The following is an 18,865-nucleotide window of genomic DNA, read 5'->3' as shown; positions in this document are numbered from 1 at the left end:
AAACTAACTCATTCATACACATCCGAGCAATTTGGGGTTCAGTAACTTGCTCAAGGATACTTCGACACGTGGCAGGAGGAGCCGGGGATCGAACCAACAACCTTCCGATAGGGGGACGACCCGCTCTTCCTCTGAGCCACAGCCACCCAGTCGGGTTAACACAGGTGTTACTAATGATACTAAATTAGGTTCTGTTCCATTTAGTGTAGCAGTGAGCAAACATGCACAATAGCAGCAACCTGACTTTGTTTGACCTGAATGGAATTGAACCTTAATTAGTGTCATTAGTAACACCTGTGTTTACCTACTATTTCACTCAGAGTGACAGCTGTGAAATCAGGTCAGAACAAATCAATTTGCCTAATAATTTATATAATATCTGGTGGACTCTTAGTTAGTTAGGCTCTTTTTTATTGTATTTTAATCTAATTTTCATCTTTTCAAAAGAAAGAGAATGCAGCTGTGAGAGATTTTAATGTTGCAGTGAACGCAAACCCTCCTCTCTTCCCTCTGATGTACAAACAAAAGCAAAGATACATTTTAATCATCAGGAACATCATGTTTGTTAAAGTCAGTATGAGTAACATTTACTTAAGTGAACCACTCTTGGAGCTGTTTTTCAAAGAAGTAATTAAATTTAAGTTTAACTACCTATTCCTAAAAATAATAATATTTGTTGATGTTGTTTTAAATGTTTTGAGATATATATCCCTTTTTAGTTAAAATAATCTGTAGCAATCTCTCCTTTTCAATAACACTGCCTCCTACTCTCTGCATACCTCATAAATTCACATACACACGTACAAGCGGTGCATTTGAAGGCAGCCAATCAGTATTCAGTGCAGCATCAGGCAGCTAAACGGCAAGAAGGCGGAAAGCTGGTGTGTTTGAAGAGCAACATTCCCAGATTTACTATTGCCTTGCTCATTTACTCCCTCCCTTCCTCTGCTGCCTCTGTCGGCCTGGACATCAGGAAAAACTGGACTGGAACCATCCTCTCTGCTCCATCTCGCAGCCACTGCTGCATGTCTGCAGTTTATTCCTTCATCACCAGCCATCACAATATGCCTGTCTCGCACTCCTCTGCTCTCCTCTGCCTCTCCGGTCCGCCACTTTCTGCCCTCCCCTGGCCATTTTTTCCCCCCGTCTTCACCACACTGTCACCAGGAGGCTTGTGGCAAGAGGCTTGACAGTTACATAACTACTGCAGCAGCGCTCTGGACGCTGTGTTAGATCACAACTCAGTCGCCAAGTGTGTATGTGTGTGTGTTTATAGGTGGTTCCTATTGTGAAATGTATGTTTCTGCTCAACAGCCACATATTGGGTTGTATCCAGCAGGCATCCATTCAATAGTCTCTTCCAGTCTCTTCCTGTCTCTCCGTCCCACTATTTGTTTCCAGCTGTCTTGGTTCTCTCAATGTTTATCTGTTCTTGAAGAAGGATTATATATCTTCACAAAGTTTCTGGCACAGATGGCTCATTAGGGTAGCTATAGTGTATGTAAATGGATGGAGTGGTATTAGTCTTCCCACTGTAAATTTACATTAATCACAGGATTACAATTTTACAGCTTGACAATTAATTTTTAACAGTCTTATTGCAACTTTATTTCTGAGGGATTGAGTTTTTGTCATACTGTTAGTTTAGTATGCTGAATGCATCTAAACAACACTTCCATGCTATCAGCTCTGTGAGACTGTGCTAAGGCACAGTAGTGAGCTAAATGTTTTATGTTTATGTTCACCATGTCAGTGTAGCATGTTAACAGCTGAATAGCAGCAGAATATTTTGGACAAATTAAAAATGTGACTTGATGATGGCAAGAGAAAAAAATATGTATCTGTAAAAATGTCATGGCAAGCCATCCTGTAGTTGTAAAGATATTTGACTCAAAACCACAAATATCAACCCCATGGTGGCAATCAATCCAATAGTTGCTGACCTACCAAGTGACATGGCCATCCCTGGAACCATACCATTAGTGTGGCTAAAAGAATCATTAGTCAAACATTAGCAGAGAAGATACCAGTCAGTGGCTGAACTGATCCAAAATGGGCCTAGAAACCAATACTCAGTTGATTCAAGATGCTTTCTGCAAAGCTCAGGCTACAATTTCAGCCCTTCATTAGCAGTGCAGGCAGGCATATTTAATTATGTCACAAAGTATTTATGTGTCATGTATCTTCGACTGTCAGTGAACTAGGATTTTCTTTCAATGCCTTCAATGGTAGTTTTTTTTTACTGATGGTTTTATGCACATCCAAGAGTTGGAAATGCTCCAGCAGCCAATAACTTAACTTCGTCTAACTTTTATCTCTCGATCCCCGGGCAATTATGAACCTCCGTCTACACTACTATGTAGGAACTTACTTTTCAAGTAGGCTGTGTAATATAATGATAAATACTCCAGTTCTCTCTTTCACTGCAATGTGAACCCTCCTTAGACCTGATTGAATGAGCACACGCCACCCACTGGTCTGTCACTGGTGTTTTCTTCAGACAGTTGTTTTGGAAACGTTGTCAAATTACTCTCATGAACTGAAATGCTCTAAATAAACTTGAAAAAAGGCTGTGTAGCTATAGAGTAATGCTTCAAGAGTTGTCTACACAGTGCCTACTTTGTAGTAATAGTTGTAAACAAGGTTAGGGAGACATTGAGTCATGTCATCATGACAATAGCTCATTGATTGATCTCGCTGAGGAGCTTATTAAATCCTTAGTGGAATTTTTCCAGCCTCTTGCTGTTAGTTAAAGCAGGTATGACTACTATTAAATTAGAGTATTTCATTTGTTACAGTATTGAACTTTACAGGAGCATAATAACTGCCAAGAGAAACATTTCCTTGTTCAAGGAGACAACTGGGGTTACAATGAGGTCGGATTGAGGCAATGTAAGAGAGAGGGCATGCAGAGGAGGGAAAGACAGAACAGAAGGGCAGAAACCATTTGATGTGAACTGGCATCACTGTGTCTGTGTTGATATTTTAGTTTAACTTAAGTTTAGCTTTGCTGCGTGACTCTAGGGATGGCAATGTCAGTGGGTCGGTTCACCACAGAGATATCACTGCAACTACTGGATGCACTGCCATGAAATGTGGTGAAATCGTGGTCTCCAGAGGATAAAGATTTGATGATCCCCTGACTTGAACTCAAGCACCGCCAGCTGATTAACATTTTTGTTTTTTTCTGGAATGTCTCAGCAGTTATTGGATGTACTGTATTTCCATGAAATGTTATTTCCCCCTCAGGATGAATTGTAATGACCTTGGTGCTCCTTGGTGAACACTTAGGTTTATGATCGAAGTGCAAAACTAATGACATTCAGCCTCAACTAAACTAAGAAGCAGGTTAACATTGTGTCATTGTGAGCATCAGCATTTAGCATTAAATAGCATTCCTGAGTGTAAAGGCTAAGTGTTTTATTTTAGAATATTGTATTTTGAATTGCATATATTATTGTTTATTAGTGGACATATAGTATTATTGTTGTGTCCTGGTAACTATCACATGGTCAGATGTCCTGGTGGGAGACAAGATTTGTCTTTTTTCTTTTCTGTAAGATTTTTCTCTTTTCTGATGGTGATTTATTGATTGATTGTCCTTAAGAGATATTTTATTAATATTATATGAATATTATTAGAAACATGCTTGACTAGTTAAGTTTTTTTTTCGTTAAGATTAGTTTTCCAAAACATTGTGCATACTTAATACTTGTTTATATGCAGGTGCCAGTACGTTCTCTTTAACCCCATTTCATAGTGCCCAGCCATTACCTCATCTCACTGGTGACACTGGACAGTCCTTCTTGTATCAAACCTACATACATATATAACATACTGTATATCGGAGATTGAACCAGAACACAAACAGTTTTATGGGCTGTCAGATGACTGGCAGCATGGTGTGTCAGCATCCACTCTGCTCAATCCCTACAAGCTCCATATGACCCATAGCTGACCATGACCTGTGACTTCCCTGTGGGGGTGGGAGAAGAGGAAGAGAACATTCCCCTACAGAAATCAATGTATATTAATGATGCTGGTTTCTTTTTTCTCATTTACATCCCAGTGCTGATGAATTATTGTGTGGTCTGATGCTGTGGGAGCTGAGCAATAGCACACCTGGCTGACTCACATAGTTAGACAAAATAGATTTTTATCAAAAGTGGGCAGGAAACAGGAAAGGAAGCCCGCCCCCACAGTGAACAAACAATGATGCAGAAACTTGATTCTTGTGCAGCGACCCAGAGCACCTCTGGAGACGTTCATGATCAGAAAGCTGAGTCATCCTGCGCCTGTTTGCTTAAAATCATGACCCACACATCTAGCCTGCACAGGCAAAGGCTTTTATTGACTGGGTTGCTACATTACAAAGTGGTAATCCAATAGAGACATTACATTACGTGTGATTGATCAGTAGCTGTTCTGTTGTTATTAAGACATATGTATCTGCAGAGTATCTGATGAGTTTGATGTTAGAGACAGATTGAAAGTGACATCTTGCTATAAAAAGAGTCAAGTCACTTGATCTCAGTGGGATAATGTATCTTTAATGTGAAGCAGTGTCCCACCTTCATCCATTCATGTATGCAGTGGTGGAAAGTAACTATGTTTACTCAAATATTATACATAGAATTTCAAGGTACTTGTACTTCACTGGATTATTTCCATTTTATGCTACTTGATACTTCTCTTCCACTACAATTCAGAGAGAAATATTGTACTTTTTTTACTCCACTACAGTTATTTGACATTATTTTCTAGTTACTTTTCCCTCTAAATTGCTCACACTGTGAGGCCCAAACAGTCTCCACTATTTCACAAAACAGCAAAGATTAGGAAAAAGTCTGGGAAAAATTGATTTATGTAGAAGAACTTTGTTTTGTTTTCATCATTTATCATCTCACAACCCCTAAGATTTATCTGGTAACCCTCATCAACCTGCTACAACTATTAAAGATAATTAATGGTAATTTATTAAAATACATTATAAAATCAGTCGCAGGGACATATTTTCTATCGTGCACCCCTCAGAATGAACTTTGATCTCTTAATTTGTCAGCTTGTGCCATCTTTAAAATTTGTATTTGCCCAATACTGTGGTTTATGACCAAATGCCTACGATGACATTACTGTTAGCTCAACTGCAGACCTCTTTAGTATTTACTTACGATGGAAAACCACATGGGTAGCACATTTACCTTCCTTGCTCATATCAGACTTTATTTTCTGTCTAGGTATACTGCTGTTTCACAGGCTTTCCTCTGTTGTTAGTAGTTAGCTAATGGAGGAGAGAGAAGATGAGGGCTGTTGTTTCCTAAATTCTGTTGCAGACTCCCCGTCTGGATCAACACGTCAGTTCAGATTTGACTCTCCTACTCCATGCCCCAGCGAGCAGTGAGGAGAGCTCACTGCACTACACGTTCGGAGGATAAATACAACACAACACCACCCTCGCCCTCTACCTTAACAGGTTTTCCTACACTTTCCTTTTATTTCTATCTCTACAGCCCTGTCTTTTTGAGTCTCTCCTCTTCAGTACTCTTTTGGTTCAGTATGCACTCACTCTTCTGCTGCATGACCATACTCGAGGACGTCCCACTAGTTGACTGCTCAGTGGAGTGGTCAGCTGACACTGCGGCTGCGAACTGGCCTTCTTGCTCATGTCTAAAGCATCGGTCACATGGTCGGCTTAATGACGGCCTCGGCTGTTACGGCGTGTGTGAAGTCTGCACAAGGCAGCTCTGTCTCCTGGCAACATCCAACAGCCTGCTTATTCCGTGCTGCACCGTGAGATGAATCACATCTCTGTCCTGATGTGTTCAGCTGCCGTTCTGGCCCTATGGCCTCTCTCCAGTCCAGTGAGGAGCAGCCTGGCTGTCTGATAAGCTTCATGCTATGTCCTGAACTTGCCGCACCTTCTCCCAGGCCTCGTCGTCCTGTCACGTCCCACCCTGCCTACATCTCAATCTTCATCTTGCCTCCCCTCCTTTGCTCCTCCTTGATGCTGTTTCTCTCTGTCACTCTCTCCTTGCTCATATCTCAATGAAAGACCTCCCTCTGTCTCTCTCCTTGTGTGTCCTTTTACTCAGTCTTTACAAGAGGAAGACATGCTGCGCTTATCAAACAGAATCCACAGACAACCAAAATGCGTCATCAACCAACTATACATCAAGGCATCAGCTGTGGGCTTTAAGCAGAGTTATTTCTAAAAGTGTTTGACATGCCACTTCCGTTTTAAGTGCAGCCGTAGTTGATTTATTTACTTATTTATCGTTCCTGACTGTTACAGATTTTGAGACTACAGTTCATGTTTTTATTTATTTCCTCTCGCTTTGACCACTGCAATTCTCTCTATGTAGGAATCAGTCAGTCAGCCCCATCTCGCCTGCAGCTGGTTCAAAATGCAGCAGCCAGACTCGTCACTGGTAAAAGAAAGAGAGAGACCATATCTCATCCATACTGAACTGATTTTTTACTTTTATTTGTTTTTTTAAAGCACTGCATGGACTGGCACCAGGTTACATCTCGGAACTACTCCTCCCCTATTCCATCCAAGTTTGTCAAAATATTCTAAGTTTTTATAACTTTTTAATGTTTTTATTTGATCATTCCTGTGTCTCTTTCATAAACATTTGTTGTTTTTAAATGTGCTCTATAAATAACCTTGACTTGACATTACTAGAGAGAAATAAAATCACTAAATTAGTTTTCGGTCAGCAGCTTCGTCTTTGAATCACTGTTGTCTAATCAGTCAGGACACAGTGCGCTTGGTAGTGTGCTGGAGTAAAGTTAGTTTATCTCTTTGAAATCTTCTTATTGTAACAAGCTTACATGTTTGTTGTGGTTCCCATTCAGTGCTTTAGAAGGCTTGTCAACACTGGACCTCTTGAATATGTCAGGAACATTTGTCTCACCTGGATCAGGGGTTCTCTTTAACTCTCTTAAAAGCATTCATGTTCATCAGGAACCTGCAGTATTTAGTTGCATCCTGTTGCTGTGAGCTCAGTCTCAGGTGTGCAGTGCTGAATGTGCCAGCAGTGCATTTATGATGAAATTGATATTAGGAAACTCCTCATATATACCCTTTGTATCACCACCACACAAACTCTATTGCACATGTCCCTACACAGAAAGCTATGCTGTCAGTACTTAATATCATAATTAGTTTCATATCCACAGCACAATTCACTCTCCACTTTTTGTCTCTGTGTCTCACCCGTCCTATCCGCTTCTTTGCTCTTCTTCCTAGCTAGCACCCTCCCCCTCCAAAGCTATTCAAGTGGCACACTGCAGGATTATCCCTCAGCCTCTGAGACATGCTGGTTTGGTCAGACTTATCGTCCTCTCTGGGTTCAGTTTGGCCACAGAGGTCAAAGCTGCAAAAATAAAATTTGCAAGTTCCAACTGTAAACGAAATATTTGGACTACAAATTTATACATCCACGAGGAGTCGTTTTAAGGAGTTGTGTTTGATTTTAAATTTCAGGATTGTTTTTCTTTTTCAAAAATGGAGGCAACCATGGTAAGTGAATGTGCAGAACAATGTTCAGTTACTTACAAATGTGCAGAAGTTTGAATTGTAGTATTTTAGTAGTCAGCTTCAGACAGCAGTGCCGCCTCTGCAATCGCAACAGACTCTTAAATCGCAAAAGGGATCGCTTTGATAGAAGTGTTCTGGTCATTGAGTGGGTTGTTAACAGTTTCAAACTGAAAGATACATCCAAATGGATAAATGTGGCTCGTACAGACAAGCTGTTCTTTTTATGTGACTTATGAATGCAGTATAGTTTCCAATATAATAGTGTGTCATTGCATTATATACAGGTCTTTCATATTCTGTCCCATTTATATCACATTTCTTTAACTAAAACCTGAGTAACAGTAGAATCAGTACTTGGTTTTTACTATGACTTCACCAGTTAACACCCTGGGGAATGGGAGGTGTGTTTACTGCCATTGAGGTGGATTGACCTCAATAACTGTAGTGTAAGCCCCTCTCTACAATGCTTTCCACCCCCCACCTTTATCCATCTCAAGGGACACATGATCTCCCACAATGGACCACAACTGTGAGCTAAGGTCAATGACTTTTATGTCCACAATGTCTTTAGAAATAAAGATTTTTGAGCCACTTACTTTATATATTTTTTTAATTAAGAGAATTTGAAAGCTTCTTTATCTTTCACCGATCATCTTTTCACCTACATAAACATGTACATAAAATTATCAATGCTACAGAATTATTCGACTACAGCGTAGTTTGAGATCGTAGATATAAGGAAATGTGTGGAGCGCTATCTGGGAATTGTTGTGTGTCAATCCGAATGCTTTCTAAACATCAAGTGATATGTTGGTTGTGTGAGTTTTGGTTAAACTAAGCTCCATTGGTTTTCTTTAGAGCTGGGATTCTGGCATCATGCCAGCGCTTAACTGGCTTTGGTCTCTAGGTGTTGCAGTCACAAAGAAGCGGAAGCTAATTGGAGGACTCGAATGATAGACAGCTAGCAGGTCCAATGCTGTTAGTTTGTTGCTGAAATTAAGACATGCTACTTTAGGGCTGCTTAGCTGCATGGAGCCTTCTTGCATCACATAGTTGAGTTTTTATATCATATGTCTTATATGTCTGGGTTTTTGTGGTTAAAAATAAAACTAAATAAAACATATATTTTTATCTATAAGATATGATTTTGAGGCCCATGCTATCTTAAACTTTTGATCTTTTTATGATAATGTCTATATTTACTGAAGAGAAGAACTATCCTGCCTTTTTTATGTTGAGTAAATGCATACAGATTATACTCTACACAGATCAAAACCACTCTCCTGTCTGTGTAAATATGAAGCTACAGCCAACAGCCAGATGGCTTGGCTTGGCTTAGTTTAGCTTAGCTTAGTTTAGCATAAAGACTGGAAAACCACAACTTGTCTTTTTTACACTTCTTTTTTTGTACGGATTAAATAAACTAAATATAACATGTTAATTAGTGAGTTTCAGAGGTGTTGGTCAGTAGAGTTTGTTACCTGAGCCAGGCTAACTGTTTCCCTGTTTCCAGTCTTTGTGCTAAGCTAAACTAACCAGCTGCTGACTGCAGCTTCATGTTTACCATACAAACCTGAGTGGTATTAATCTCCTGCACATTTCCATAGTGCAGAGTGTGAGTGTGGAAATTGAATGTGTCTTCACTGTCATGAATTGTAGTAATTGATGCAAGTAAAGTATAGATTGTTGAGTTTGTGGAGCAGCTTGTGAGGGTGACTAACATGCCTCCTCAGAGCTGTGTGGATTTGGCAAAAAAAAAGGGATTTACTAAGGGTGTGCCCCAACTGATCTGGAGTCACACATTCTGTGGAAGGTGCTGCAGGGAATACAAATGTGTGTTCTTATATACTTTAACTTTGTTTACTTTGGCTACGCCGTTACTTTAAAGATAATCTTTAGGTCTGGATTAGGACACCAACTTTTGGATTAGCAAAAACCTTCACTCGTCCTCTAAATTCAGTTTTTTTTTCTATGAATAGAAACAGTTTCCAAATGTATTAAAACCTGTAGGTATGATAGACGAATAGAGTGCACAGAAAAAAATGCTTTTATTCTTTTATTCTCTGAGCTGTGGAGTGCTCTTTTCAGAATAAAAGATGAATTACCACAAAAATACCTTGCAGCTGATCCTTGTGCAAGTGAAAGGCTCAGGTTGTCTCTGATTCAGACTCTGAAATAGCTAAATCATTGAATCATAGTTCTTTGGCATTTTGTGTGGTGTTCTCTTGAAATGGCCAGTCTGAAAGCCTCAACTGTTAAGGGCCCCACAGGCTGGTGTGATAGCTGCTGACAGTAACCAAGGCCTTTGATAAAGTACAGCTTGGTTAAATCAGTCAATGTTCTGTAGAAAGCAGGAATAGATTGCCTGTTCTGCAGCAGAAACCAGAACCAATAACACTTTGTACAAATGTTCCCCTGCTAACATTTCGGTGACTAGACCCCCTTGTGAAAACAGAGTGTGTTGCGGGTGCTGCTACTAAGAATGCTTTCTCTTCATAAGCTGCCCTTGTGGTTTCAGGACTTATTTTTCTCACAAGGACAATTTTGTTGTTATGTTGTGTAAAAGGAAAGTGAGGATAGGCCAGTTCCAATTGAGCAGAACGTATTTGTCAATGATTCATTCCAGGGATGAAGGATGTTGCAGGAATTATTTTGCACTTGAATGCAGAAGGAGTTTGAAGGATGAAGAGGGCCCTGGTAATATTTGAACAAAATATTCTTAGTGATGCGTCAGACTGTAGAGTGCAGACTCAGCTTATATTCTGAAATGGCCACAAGTCATCCTTCATCTGCACTGACCTCTGTCTAGCACGCTTAGCTAACACTTAATTTGGGCTGTGAATACTAAGAATCAATCAATTATCACACTGCTCTTATTAAGATTTTGCAAAACTCTATCATTTTAATTAAAAGCTATTATAAAGTTGCGTTTTGCACTATTGGACCATGTGCAGAATTAGATAAGAACCACAATCAATGCAATTTAATTGTTAAGACCAAGAAAGCATGTCAGAGCAGGAGCATTATCAACAGAACCCCATTATTATTAGACACACACAATAAATGGTCATATTGGTTGTTGCAGTGCAATGAAGAGCTCTCTGTCAAGGGAAAGCCATTAGTCATGTGAGCAAAATGGATTAGGCTTCAAACAGAGTTCAATAACAATAAAGTGTCTTGCAGCCTCTTCTGTTTTAACCATGGTGGTAAGATATCGACCAGACGTCAAACAAATAAATATAAATCACCTTAAACAGTGGAGGGGATCCAGCAGGAACTGTATTCTGTAGGCTTAAGAAGTAATAGGTGATTAAATAACATCATTAAGGGACGACTGAGCCTAGGTGTGTTGATCTTGTTTCAGTGTATCTGTTTCCATTCTATTTTAGGCATTTTGACAAAGAGATGCAAAAGTAAATATATAGTAACAGTAATGATAATAACGATCGCAATTACACGTTTACACGCAAGCTACATTCTGGACTGCTGTACACAGTGTAGCATATGTACTGTGTGTTTCTCAGATGAAACGTGTCATAAGAATGAGTATTTGCCCTGTGGAGGGATTCAGGGTCAGAGCTGTGTGATGGCAGTGATGCTCCACTCTCTCTGGTGTCTTTTCTAGGACACGCCAATATAAGATGCCCCTTCTCATTCCTCGGGGCACGGCGCTGTATGCATGGCGAAGGAGACTATTTTTATCTCATTATTATAAACGTCTCAAATAGAAACCCTCACACTGAAAGGTTCCTTCCAGTTGGCAGGGAAAAATTGCTACATTGCTTTTACCTCAGTGTTAGAGAGAGGCTTGGCCATGTTAATGCACTCCACTGTACTGCTTTGTGTCTGCATTTGTGTACTGTCTCACATTGTTGTTCTCTCTTTGTCTCTTTCAGTGCATGAGGAACCCAGCTCTGCTGCAGAGGACAGGTTTAGTCATTAGAGTGCTTTGCCACATCCAGGAAAATGTCTGGCTCCTACGATGAAAGTGCAGGTGCTGACGACACCATGGACAGCTTCTGGGAGGTACAGATACACTGTCATCTCTGTTCTGATGAGTTTTCAACTTGCAGCCCCAAGCCGTTACCCTCTCTTTGCCTTGTATTGATCTTGCTTCTGAAGCCCAACAGAGTCACAGCTGAAACCATGCAAATGAGATTAGTGTCACTGAGTTTTTACAGGACAATTAGTCTCAGAAGGGATAGCGATGGTATTTGATACCTGTTGAGGTTCAAAGCAGAGGGTCAGTTCTCCTGATGTTGATTAAGAAATGCAGAAAAATATAATTAGCGTGACTTTACGCTTTAAAGCAATAGTTTGACCTTTTGGGAAATACGCTTACTCCATTTCATGCTGAGATGAGAAGATTGATGATACTCTCAAGTCTGCCTTGTTTTTACACTTTATGCTAAGCTATGCTAACCAGTGGCTGGTTGTGGTTTCATATTTAACAGACAGATACGAAGGTGGTATCAATCTTCTCATCCTATTAACGAAGGGAAAGTTTCCCAAAAGGTTGAACCATTGCTTTAAATTAAGAGCCTTTTAAAGGTGACCCGATTGGGAATTTGCCTTTATGATGACACACATCAAAGGGCCACAGGTCAGATTCAAACCCAGCAAGGTCCCAGCCCTATAGTGCATGGTGTTCCACTAGGTAAGCTATTAGGGTGTGCAGCTAAAAATCTTTTATGTGAATGTAAATGTGCAGTGTCTGTATTTTTGGTTACAGTGCCAAGAAAAAACATACATTAAAGTTTGGAATGATGAAAATAGAAATACTTATTGTATGTCAAAAGTAAGAGCTACAAAGTCTTGGCCTAATTTATATTGTTGAATGTATTGTGTATCTTTTTCCCTGGCACACAGGAGGACAGGCTATGAAAAACTACATATACAAAAAGTGCATATACATGTTCACGAAAGAATATGAGTAAATGGGCTTCCACCATTTACTAAATGAATGAATGAATGAGATGGACATGTGTTAAATACCCCTACAAGTGTAAACATGTTCTCTAAGAGAATGTTGCATTTCCTTTGTCAGTATATGTATTGTTCATCACAATCAAATCCAATTGTGTCATCATAGGACACATCGCCACAAATATAGACATCATACGAGTTCTATCAATCTTCACTTGTGCTGAGCTGCATTGTGTGTGTGTGTGTGTGTGTGTGTGTGTACCAAATTAGCGTTAATGAATTCCCTCAGTACAGAGTCTTCTTTGTATAATGGCTCTTAGCCATGGACACACAGACAAAGAGGTTCAGTCATCAGCCACTCTGAGGCGGCCTTTCACCACATGCACCTGCCTATAGCATCTGTATACTGGCAACACAGCTCTGGTCAGCTCATGGCTTATAAATGCCAGAAAATACACTTAAACACTTACACTTTTGTCATCAGAAACATTGATATTTGATCAAATTGGGCTGAGAAACAGAATCAAACTTATCCAAACCATGGAACAATCAACACGCTGTTGAATTTTGGTGCAAACACAAGAGCTCCAGTGTGTTTTTGTGTGTACAACCAGTCCACCTGCGTGTTGTTGTTGGTGTGACTTGGCAGTCTGTCACACAGGCCAAAACTCATACCGTCACACACCTGTCTCACTGCCTCCCTGCAGCTCTCTCATCTCAAACGGTAACCACACATGCATGCTCATGTCAGGACCAATCACAGTGCAGCTCTCCAGCCAGCAAACACATCAGATAGGCTCGCTGTGAGTTGTGTCTGTGATATATATGACTGTATGTATATAAAGCATAAGCAGTCTGTGGTTTCTATGTATTTTTGTCTCCACCTCGTCGTCTATCCCTGAGAATCTGTCTGCCTGCATTACACCACTCAAGAGGATTAAAGCAGTTACAGTTTGTGCACACACACACACACACTCACAGATACCACACATTCACATACACACACAAACACAAGCCCATGTCATTGCATAACTACACATGCACAGGCACGAGCAACCCCCGCACCCCCTCACTAGCCTCCCTTCATCATGCACCATGAGCTCACGCCCCCTGCAGGCACTGAAGGGGCGGAGCCACATGGCCTGGCACTGTTTTTTTAAGGCGGTCTTCCTTAAGGTGGCAAGATCTAAAAGAAAAGTCTGAACACTGGTGTGTTTGACTGAGAAGGATATAAAAATGTAGCTTTGATGCCTTTTTGAGAAAATAAATGTGGCTGAAGCTGTTTCTTGCTCGGATTTAAAATAACACACTGCATTATAGAGTAAAATGGGTTTGTTTGTTTGCTTACAGCAAATCCTAACCACTAACTATTATTAGAATTCAGATAAAAAATGATTAGTGAAGAATAAACCATGACTGTGTCATAGAACTCGCTTTAATATGTAGAAATGGTGACAGAATTGAAATATTTTTTGTGTTTCATTTCAAGCTAAATCTCGTTAAAGCAGCCTAATATTTACATGAACCATGCTTTTCAAAAATATCTTCTTTTACTCAGTGTCAGTAAAAAAATATTAAAAATGTATGGTAATTAAATAGCATTCCTTTTATGAATTATAAAATCTGCACATATGTAAAATCAGTTGCCTGTATCAAAAATTACCCCTATAACAATTACATGTAATACTCTATGCACGATCGTACTGTACATACTGCATTCGAAAAGCTTTTCTTCAATACTCTATTTTCTTAAGGGTAGGATCTTCTCTCATTTTACCATATACGTATCATATATATCATCAGTTTTTCGTGTATATTTTGATTTAGATCTGCATTTTGTAGTTTTTTTCTAATGTGACATATGTAAAGACTATTTGTTTACTGTTCCTTCATTTATCTGTCTGTCCTCAGGTGGGGAACTACAAACGTGCTGTCAAGAGATTTGATGACGGCCATCGGCTCTGCAATGACCTTATGGGCTGCTTGCAGGAACGTGCCAAGATAGAAAAGGCCTATGGTGATCAGCTAACTGCATGGTCCAAGAGATGGAGGCAGCTCATTGAGAAAGGTCAGCATGTGGGACTGAGTCAATAAAATAAACAGCTCAGCAAAGTAGTGCTTCACATTGTCTTCCAATTTGCCAAAGCTCCATTTACACAGTGTGATCTTTGCCTTGTGGTAATATTTGGCCGCGGGTTATTGCTATGAAGTTTTTAACTGGATTGAATCGTTTTGTCCGACACCCAGGCCCACAGTATGGCTCTGTGGAGAGAGCCTGGTTGGCTGTGATGACTGAGGCAGAGAAGGTGAGTGAGCTGCACCAAGAAGTGAAAAACAACCTGGTGAACGATGACGTAGAGAGAGTGAAGAACTGGCAGAAGGAAGCCTATCACAAGCAAATAATCGGAGGCTTCAAAGAGGCCAAGGAGGCGGACGAAGGCTTCAAGAAGGCTCAGAAACCGTGGGCCAAAAAGCTCAAGGAGGTGAGGGGGATGGAAACAAATTATGAGTCATCATCTTTATCCTTGGTGTAACAGAACAAGTTGTATTCACGTAATGAATGTAATATGACATACATGAGCAGCTTTCTGGTTCTTTCTGACTCACATACACTACAGCTTGTGATGTTGTTGTGTTGCTTTGTGTCATATCAGTATTGTAATGTCTCCTCACACATCAATATAAAAATAAATACAGGAAGAAAAATTTGAATACAAAAAGTGACACCAGGCCTTTGAAGTAGTTTTTAAATCAATTATTTATTGATTACAATAGAATTCCTGTTGCTTCTTTAATATTGGACATTTAATGCAACTATAATTTATATTTTTATTATAATAATGTAATACATGATGATGTGAAAACGATGATGATCACCCAAATCTGCAGCTTCCCTCTGCTTTACAGAGCTTAGCAAGTTTCACCTCATTGTTTTGCTGTCCGCAACTTTACTGTTTAGATACAGACAGAGAAAACTGGTGAACATAGTGGAGAATTTAGCAACTAAGTAGCCACAGGAGCTGGTGGAGACCAAAAACAGAGCTAGGAGAGGACTATTCACCAGAAACACTACTCAAATTAATGATAACAAGTTCACAACTTGTTTCCACTGCCCCCTAGTGGACAAGAGATTCGTTATTGCAGGTTTAAATTTCAGTTTCTGAATTTGAACAAATCTCTGAACAGCAGAGATGTACGCTGTACTTATGATTTCATCGAGAGGCCATTCCTGGAGCTTCTCCATCACACTGTCTGTGGCTGCACCCCTGGTGGTTTTACTGGCATATTTCCTGATTTACAACTTTAAATACTATTCATTTTCATGTGATGTTTTAAACAAAACCTCTATGTGGCAACAGAGTCAGTCACTAATTAATTGTCAGTGGACCAAGTCTTGATTTCCAGCTTAGGGAGACACTTTGTAGATACTGGCTTCACTGCCTAAAACCATTGTTATAGCACTGTGTTCAAGGTTGAATTTCTCCTTTATTTCACTAATTTGAAGGGCTGTTTTGGCCTGTTGCTTTGGGGCTGGCTCTGTATAATATGAGTGGACTTAGACCATAGACACAGGTCTGACTGGGTTTCTTGACTCTACATGGACAACATGAATTCCTTTCTTATGCATTGATATTTTTTTTTTAAATGGACTCTACTTGTTCTCGCTTTGTGTTTTTGTCCTAAGTAACAAAATACAACTGTGGTCCTGGATAGAAGGACGTCATAATATTTATGTAGTTCTACGTAGTATATATACTGATCACGTTAAACCTGAGTATCCTGTCTCGACAAGGTCATTCCTGTTTTTAGATGAGTATAAGTGACTCCCTTGTGTTCCTTTGGTCAAATCAGTTAATGTACTTGAGATACTGACAATGCCTGCGTTTGGACATACAGATGGAGACAGCTAAGAAAGGGTACCACATGGCCTGCAAGGAGGAGAAGCTGGCTGCAGCCCGAGAGGCCAACGGCAAGACTGAGGCTTCTGTCACGCCAGACCAGCAGAAGAAACTCCACGAGAAAGTGGACAAATGCAAACAGGATACGCAGAAGGTGAGAAGAAGGCTGGAAACCGAGGCAAAGGGATAAAAGTCTTTTAATTTATTTAGTTTGAGGCGAGTGAAAAATAAAGATGTCAAGAATAAAATCAAGACAAAACAAGTCATGAGCACCTTTGGTAATACGTTGCTGCCAAGGACACGCTCTCTGTTCAAACATGTCTGATAAACACACACATACACACAATCGTATACGTATATAACACATCTATCTGCTGATATGTATCCACGACACATTCCGCTAAAATATTTTTACTTTTGTTACACTGGTCAGTAGATGAATGTTTCTGTGCAAACAGACATAAAGTATCTTGTCTTATCTTGCTGGTACAGGCTCTGTGGCAAGGCTTTTAAATGACTATTGATCAGGCTAATTGATCAGGCTTTTGACATAGTCTTATTCAAATGAACACTTAAAGATCTTACGTTGAGATAGATTTATGCAGTGTGAAGGCAAAAGTTTTTTTGTATTTTGTGATATATTTTTGGTTTGGAACAGATATTTAGTTTTACAACACCATGATATACCTTACAACCCTTTTTAAAGATGAACAGTGCAAGCTTAAAGGTCCATTTAAGTTTTGTTAGGGCGTATACATTTGGGATCAATTTAGTAACAGAATATCAAGATATGTATAAGAATAAGCCAGATTTTAAAATAGAAATAATAAAACCAATGCTGGTTCGTTCAGCACGGTTTATTGTCCACAGAGACTTTAGTCATCAGTGTGTTCTTCTGTTTTCTGTCTCAGGCTAAAGAAAAGTATGATAAGTCTCTGGAGGAGCTGAACAAGTGCACCCCGCAGTACATGGAGAGCATGGAGCAGGTGTTTGACCAGTGCCAGCAGCATGAAGTCAAGAGGCTGACCTTCCTCAAGGAGGCCCTGCTGGACATCAAACGCCATCTTAACCTCACCGAGAACCAAAGGTCAGTCAGGCTGAAGGAGCCTAGGGTTTTTTGTTTCATAGAGCTGCTGGATTGCTGACTGTGTTTTCTCTGACTTATGATTCAGTAAATATCTGTATGAGAGGTAAAACAGACCGTAGAAAGGGATTTTACACGTACATTGATCCGATTTTTATATTCTCCTGTTTTACCACCATCTGTGTATGTTTCTTGCTACAGCATCAAGTCTTGCATCTTCCCCCTTATTCAGATGTAATTTCAGTGAATAAATTACTTTTCTTAGTGGTACTGTATGCAACATGAGTAAAGATTGCATTATTGCATGCTGCGCTTTTATTTTTTATAAGAAAAATTCACATTCCAAACAAATTTGTATTAGATTAGTCTGATTTGTTGTGTCACATTCACTACAGTTTACTTCAAATTGATTAATCTCAACACACTTCTCAACCAGGCATGCATTTCCCATTAGCGCTCAGACTCACAGTGTTAATTAATTGATGATTCAGTCAATGACGTTTCTGCCAAACTGAATTTTGTTCAGAGGGAATCTTTGTCATATTCTTGGCTGTTTTTAACCTGCACATAACAACAAAGCTGGGACCCATGGAAAAGTGATTTTCAGGTTCTTTAACCAAATGGTTGCCATGGATGTTTCAAGCCCTTTTCTGTTTAGAGGATTGCATTGTCGTTCCTCCTGTCTGGTTTCATCATTCATGTTGGTTTTTATTCATTTCAGCCATGTCACACTTCTCCTTTACTATTCATGACCTTACCTGTGTTGCCATGAATGGCTGGATTTCTAGGGGAAGAAAACATGTGATAGTTCAGTGTTAAGATAAAACGTTTTTCTGGGTGTCTATAGTGCGCTACATGAGATAAGATAGATGCACCCAAGCATTATAATTGTATGTTCTTTTTTCATTATATTTATCTCTGAATCCAGTGCGCTTTCCTCTTTTGGCATAAAACTCGTTATCCACAAAAAATAAAAAAAAGTATTGCCATATTTCACTTAAAAGAATCCAAATTCCAAATATTAGACTAGAATGCATATTACTTACTACAGCTATAAGAAATGCACACTAAAAATAGAATTAACAAATTGGTTTGTTAAGTTTAATGAGATAGTCACTATAAGCAAAAAAGAAAATGTTATTATAGTGTGTGTGTATTTTCTGGATTCAGTATGATCGTGATGACTGCAGCGCAAGTGAGGCTTTAGTTTCTCTTCTTAAATACAGTTTTAATCTGTTTTTTCACTTTTGCTATATGTTAAGCGACTAACTAACAAACAATATAGTCGCTGAGAGGGGAAAACTTTACCTGCTGGACGCGCTGGTTGTTCAATAAAAACATCTCTCAATTACAGATTTATGCATATTTATTGCTGCTAAAACACAAACGGTGAATGTTCCCACAGTCCATAAA

The 18,865-nt window shown here is 39.5% G+C and overlaps 1 protein-coding gene across 2 annotated transcripts in view; it reads left to right on the top strand.

Moving 5' to 3' along the window:
* Window positions 1-18,865, top strand: part of LOC118324932 (protein kinase C and casein kinase substrate in neurons protein 1-like) — a 33,355-nt gene that overhangs the window by 8,959 nt on the left and 5,531 nt on the right. Inside the window, exons 1-6 of one of the 2 annotated variants that reach the window (XM_035657442.1) lie at window positions 7,313-7,525; window positions 11,440-11,569; window positions 14,381-14,537; window positions 14,717-14,952; window positions 16,367-16,522; window positions 17,280-17,455. In XM_035657442.1, the coding sequence (XP_035513335.1) occupies window positions 11,510-11,569; window positions 14,381-14,537; window positions 14,717-14,952; window positions 16,367-16,522; window positions 17,280-17,455 (785 nt within the window). In that variant the 5' untranslated portion in view covers window positions 7,313-7,525; window positions 11,440-11,509. Of the gene's footprint in view, window positions 1-7,312; window positions 7,526-11,439; window positions 11,570-14,380; window positions 14,538-14,716; window positions 14,953-16,366; window positions 16,523-17,279; window positions 17,456-18,865 lie in introns of those variants that run through there. The other variant, XM_035657441.1, reaches the window with a different exon arrangement.

The sequence above is a fragment of the Morone saxatilis genome, unplaced genomic scaffold, assembly GCF_004916995.1.
Source record: "Morone saxatilis isolate NCDOM2014 unplaced genomic scaffold, NCSU_SB_2.0 Contig15, whole genome shotgun sequence".
Taxonomy (NCBI): Eukaryota; Metazoa; Chordata; class Actinopteri; family Moronidae; genus Morone; species Morone saxatilis.
Note: the sequence above shows the minus strand (reverse complement) of the source record. Positions and strands in the feature narration are given on the sequence as shown.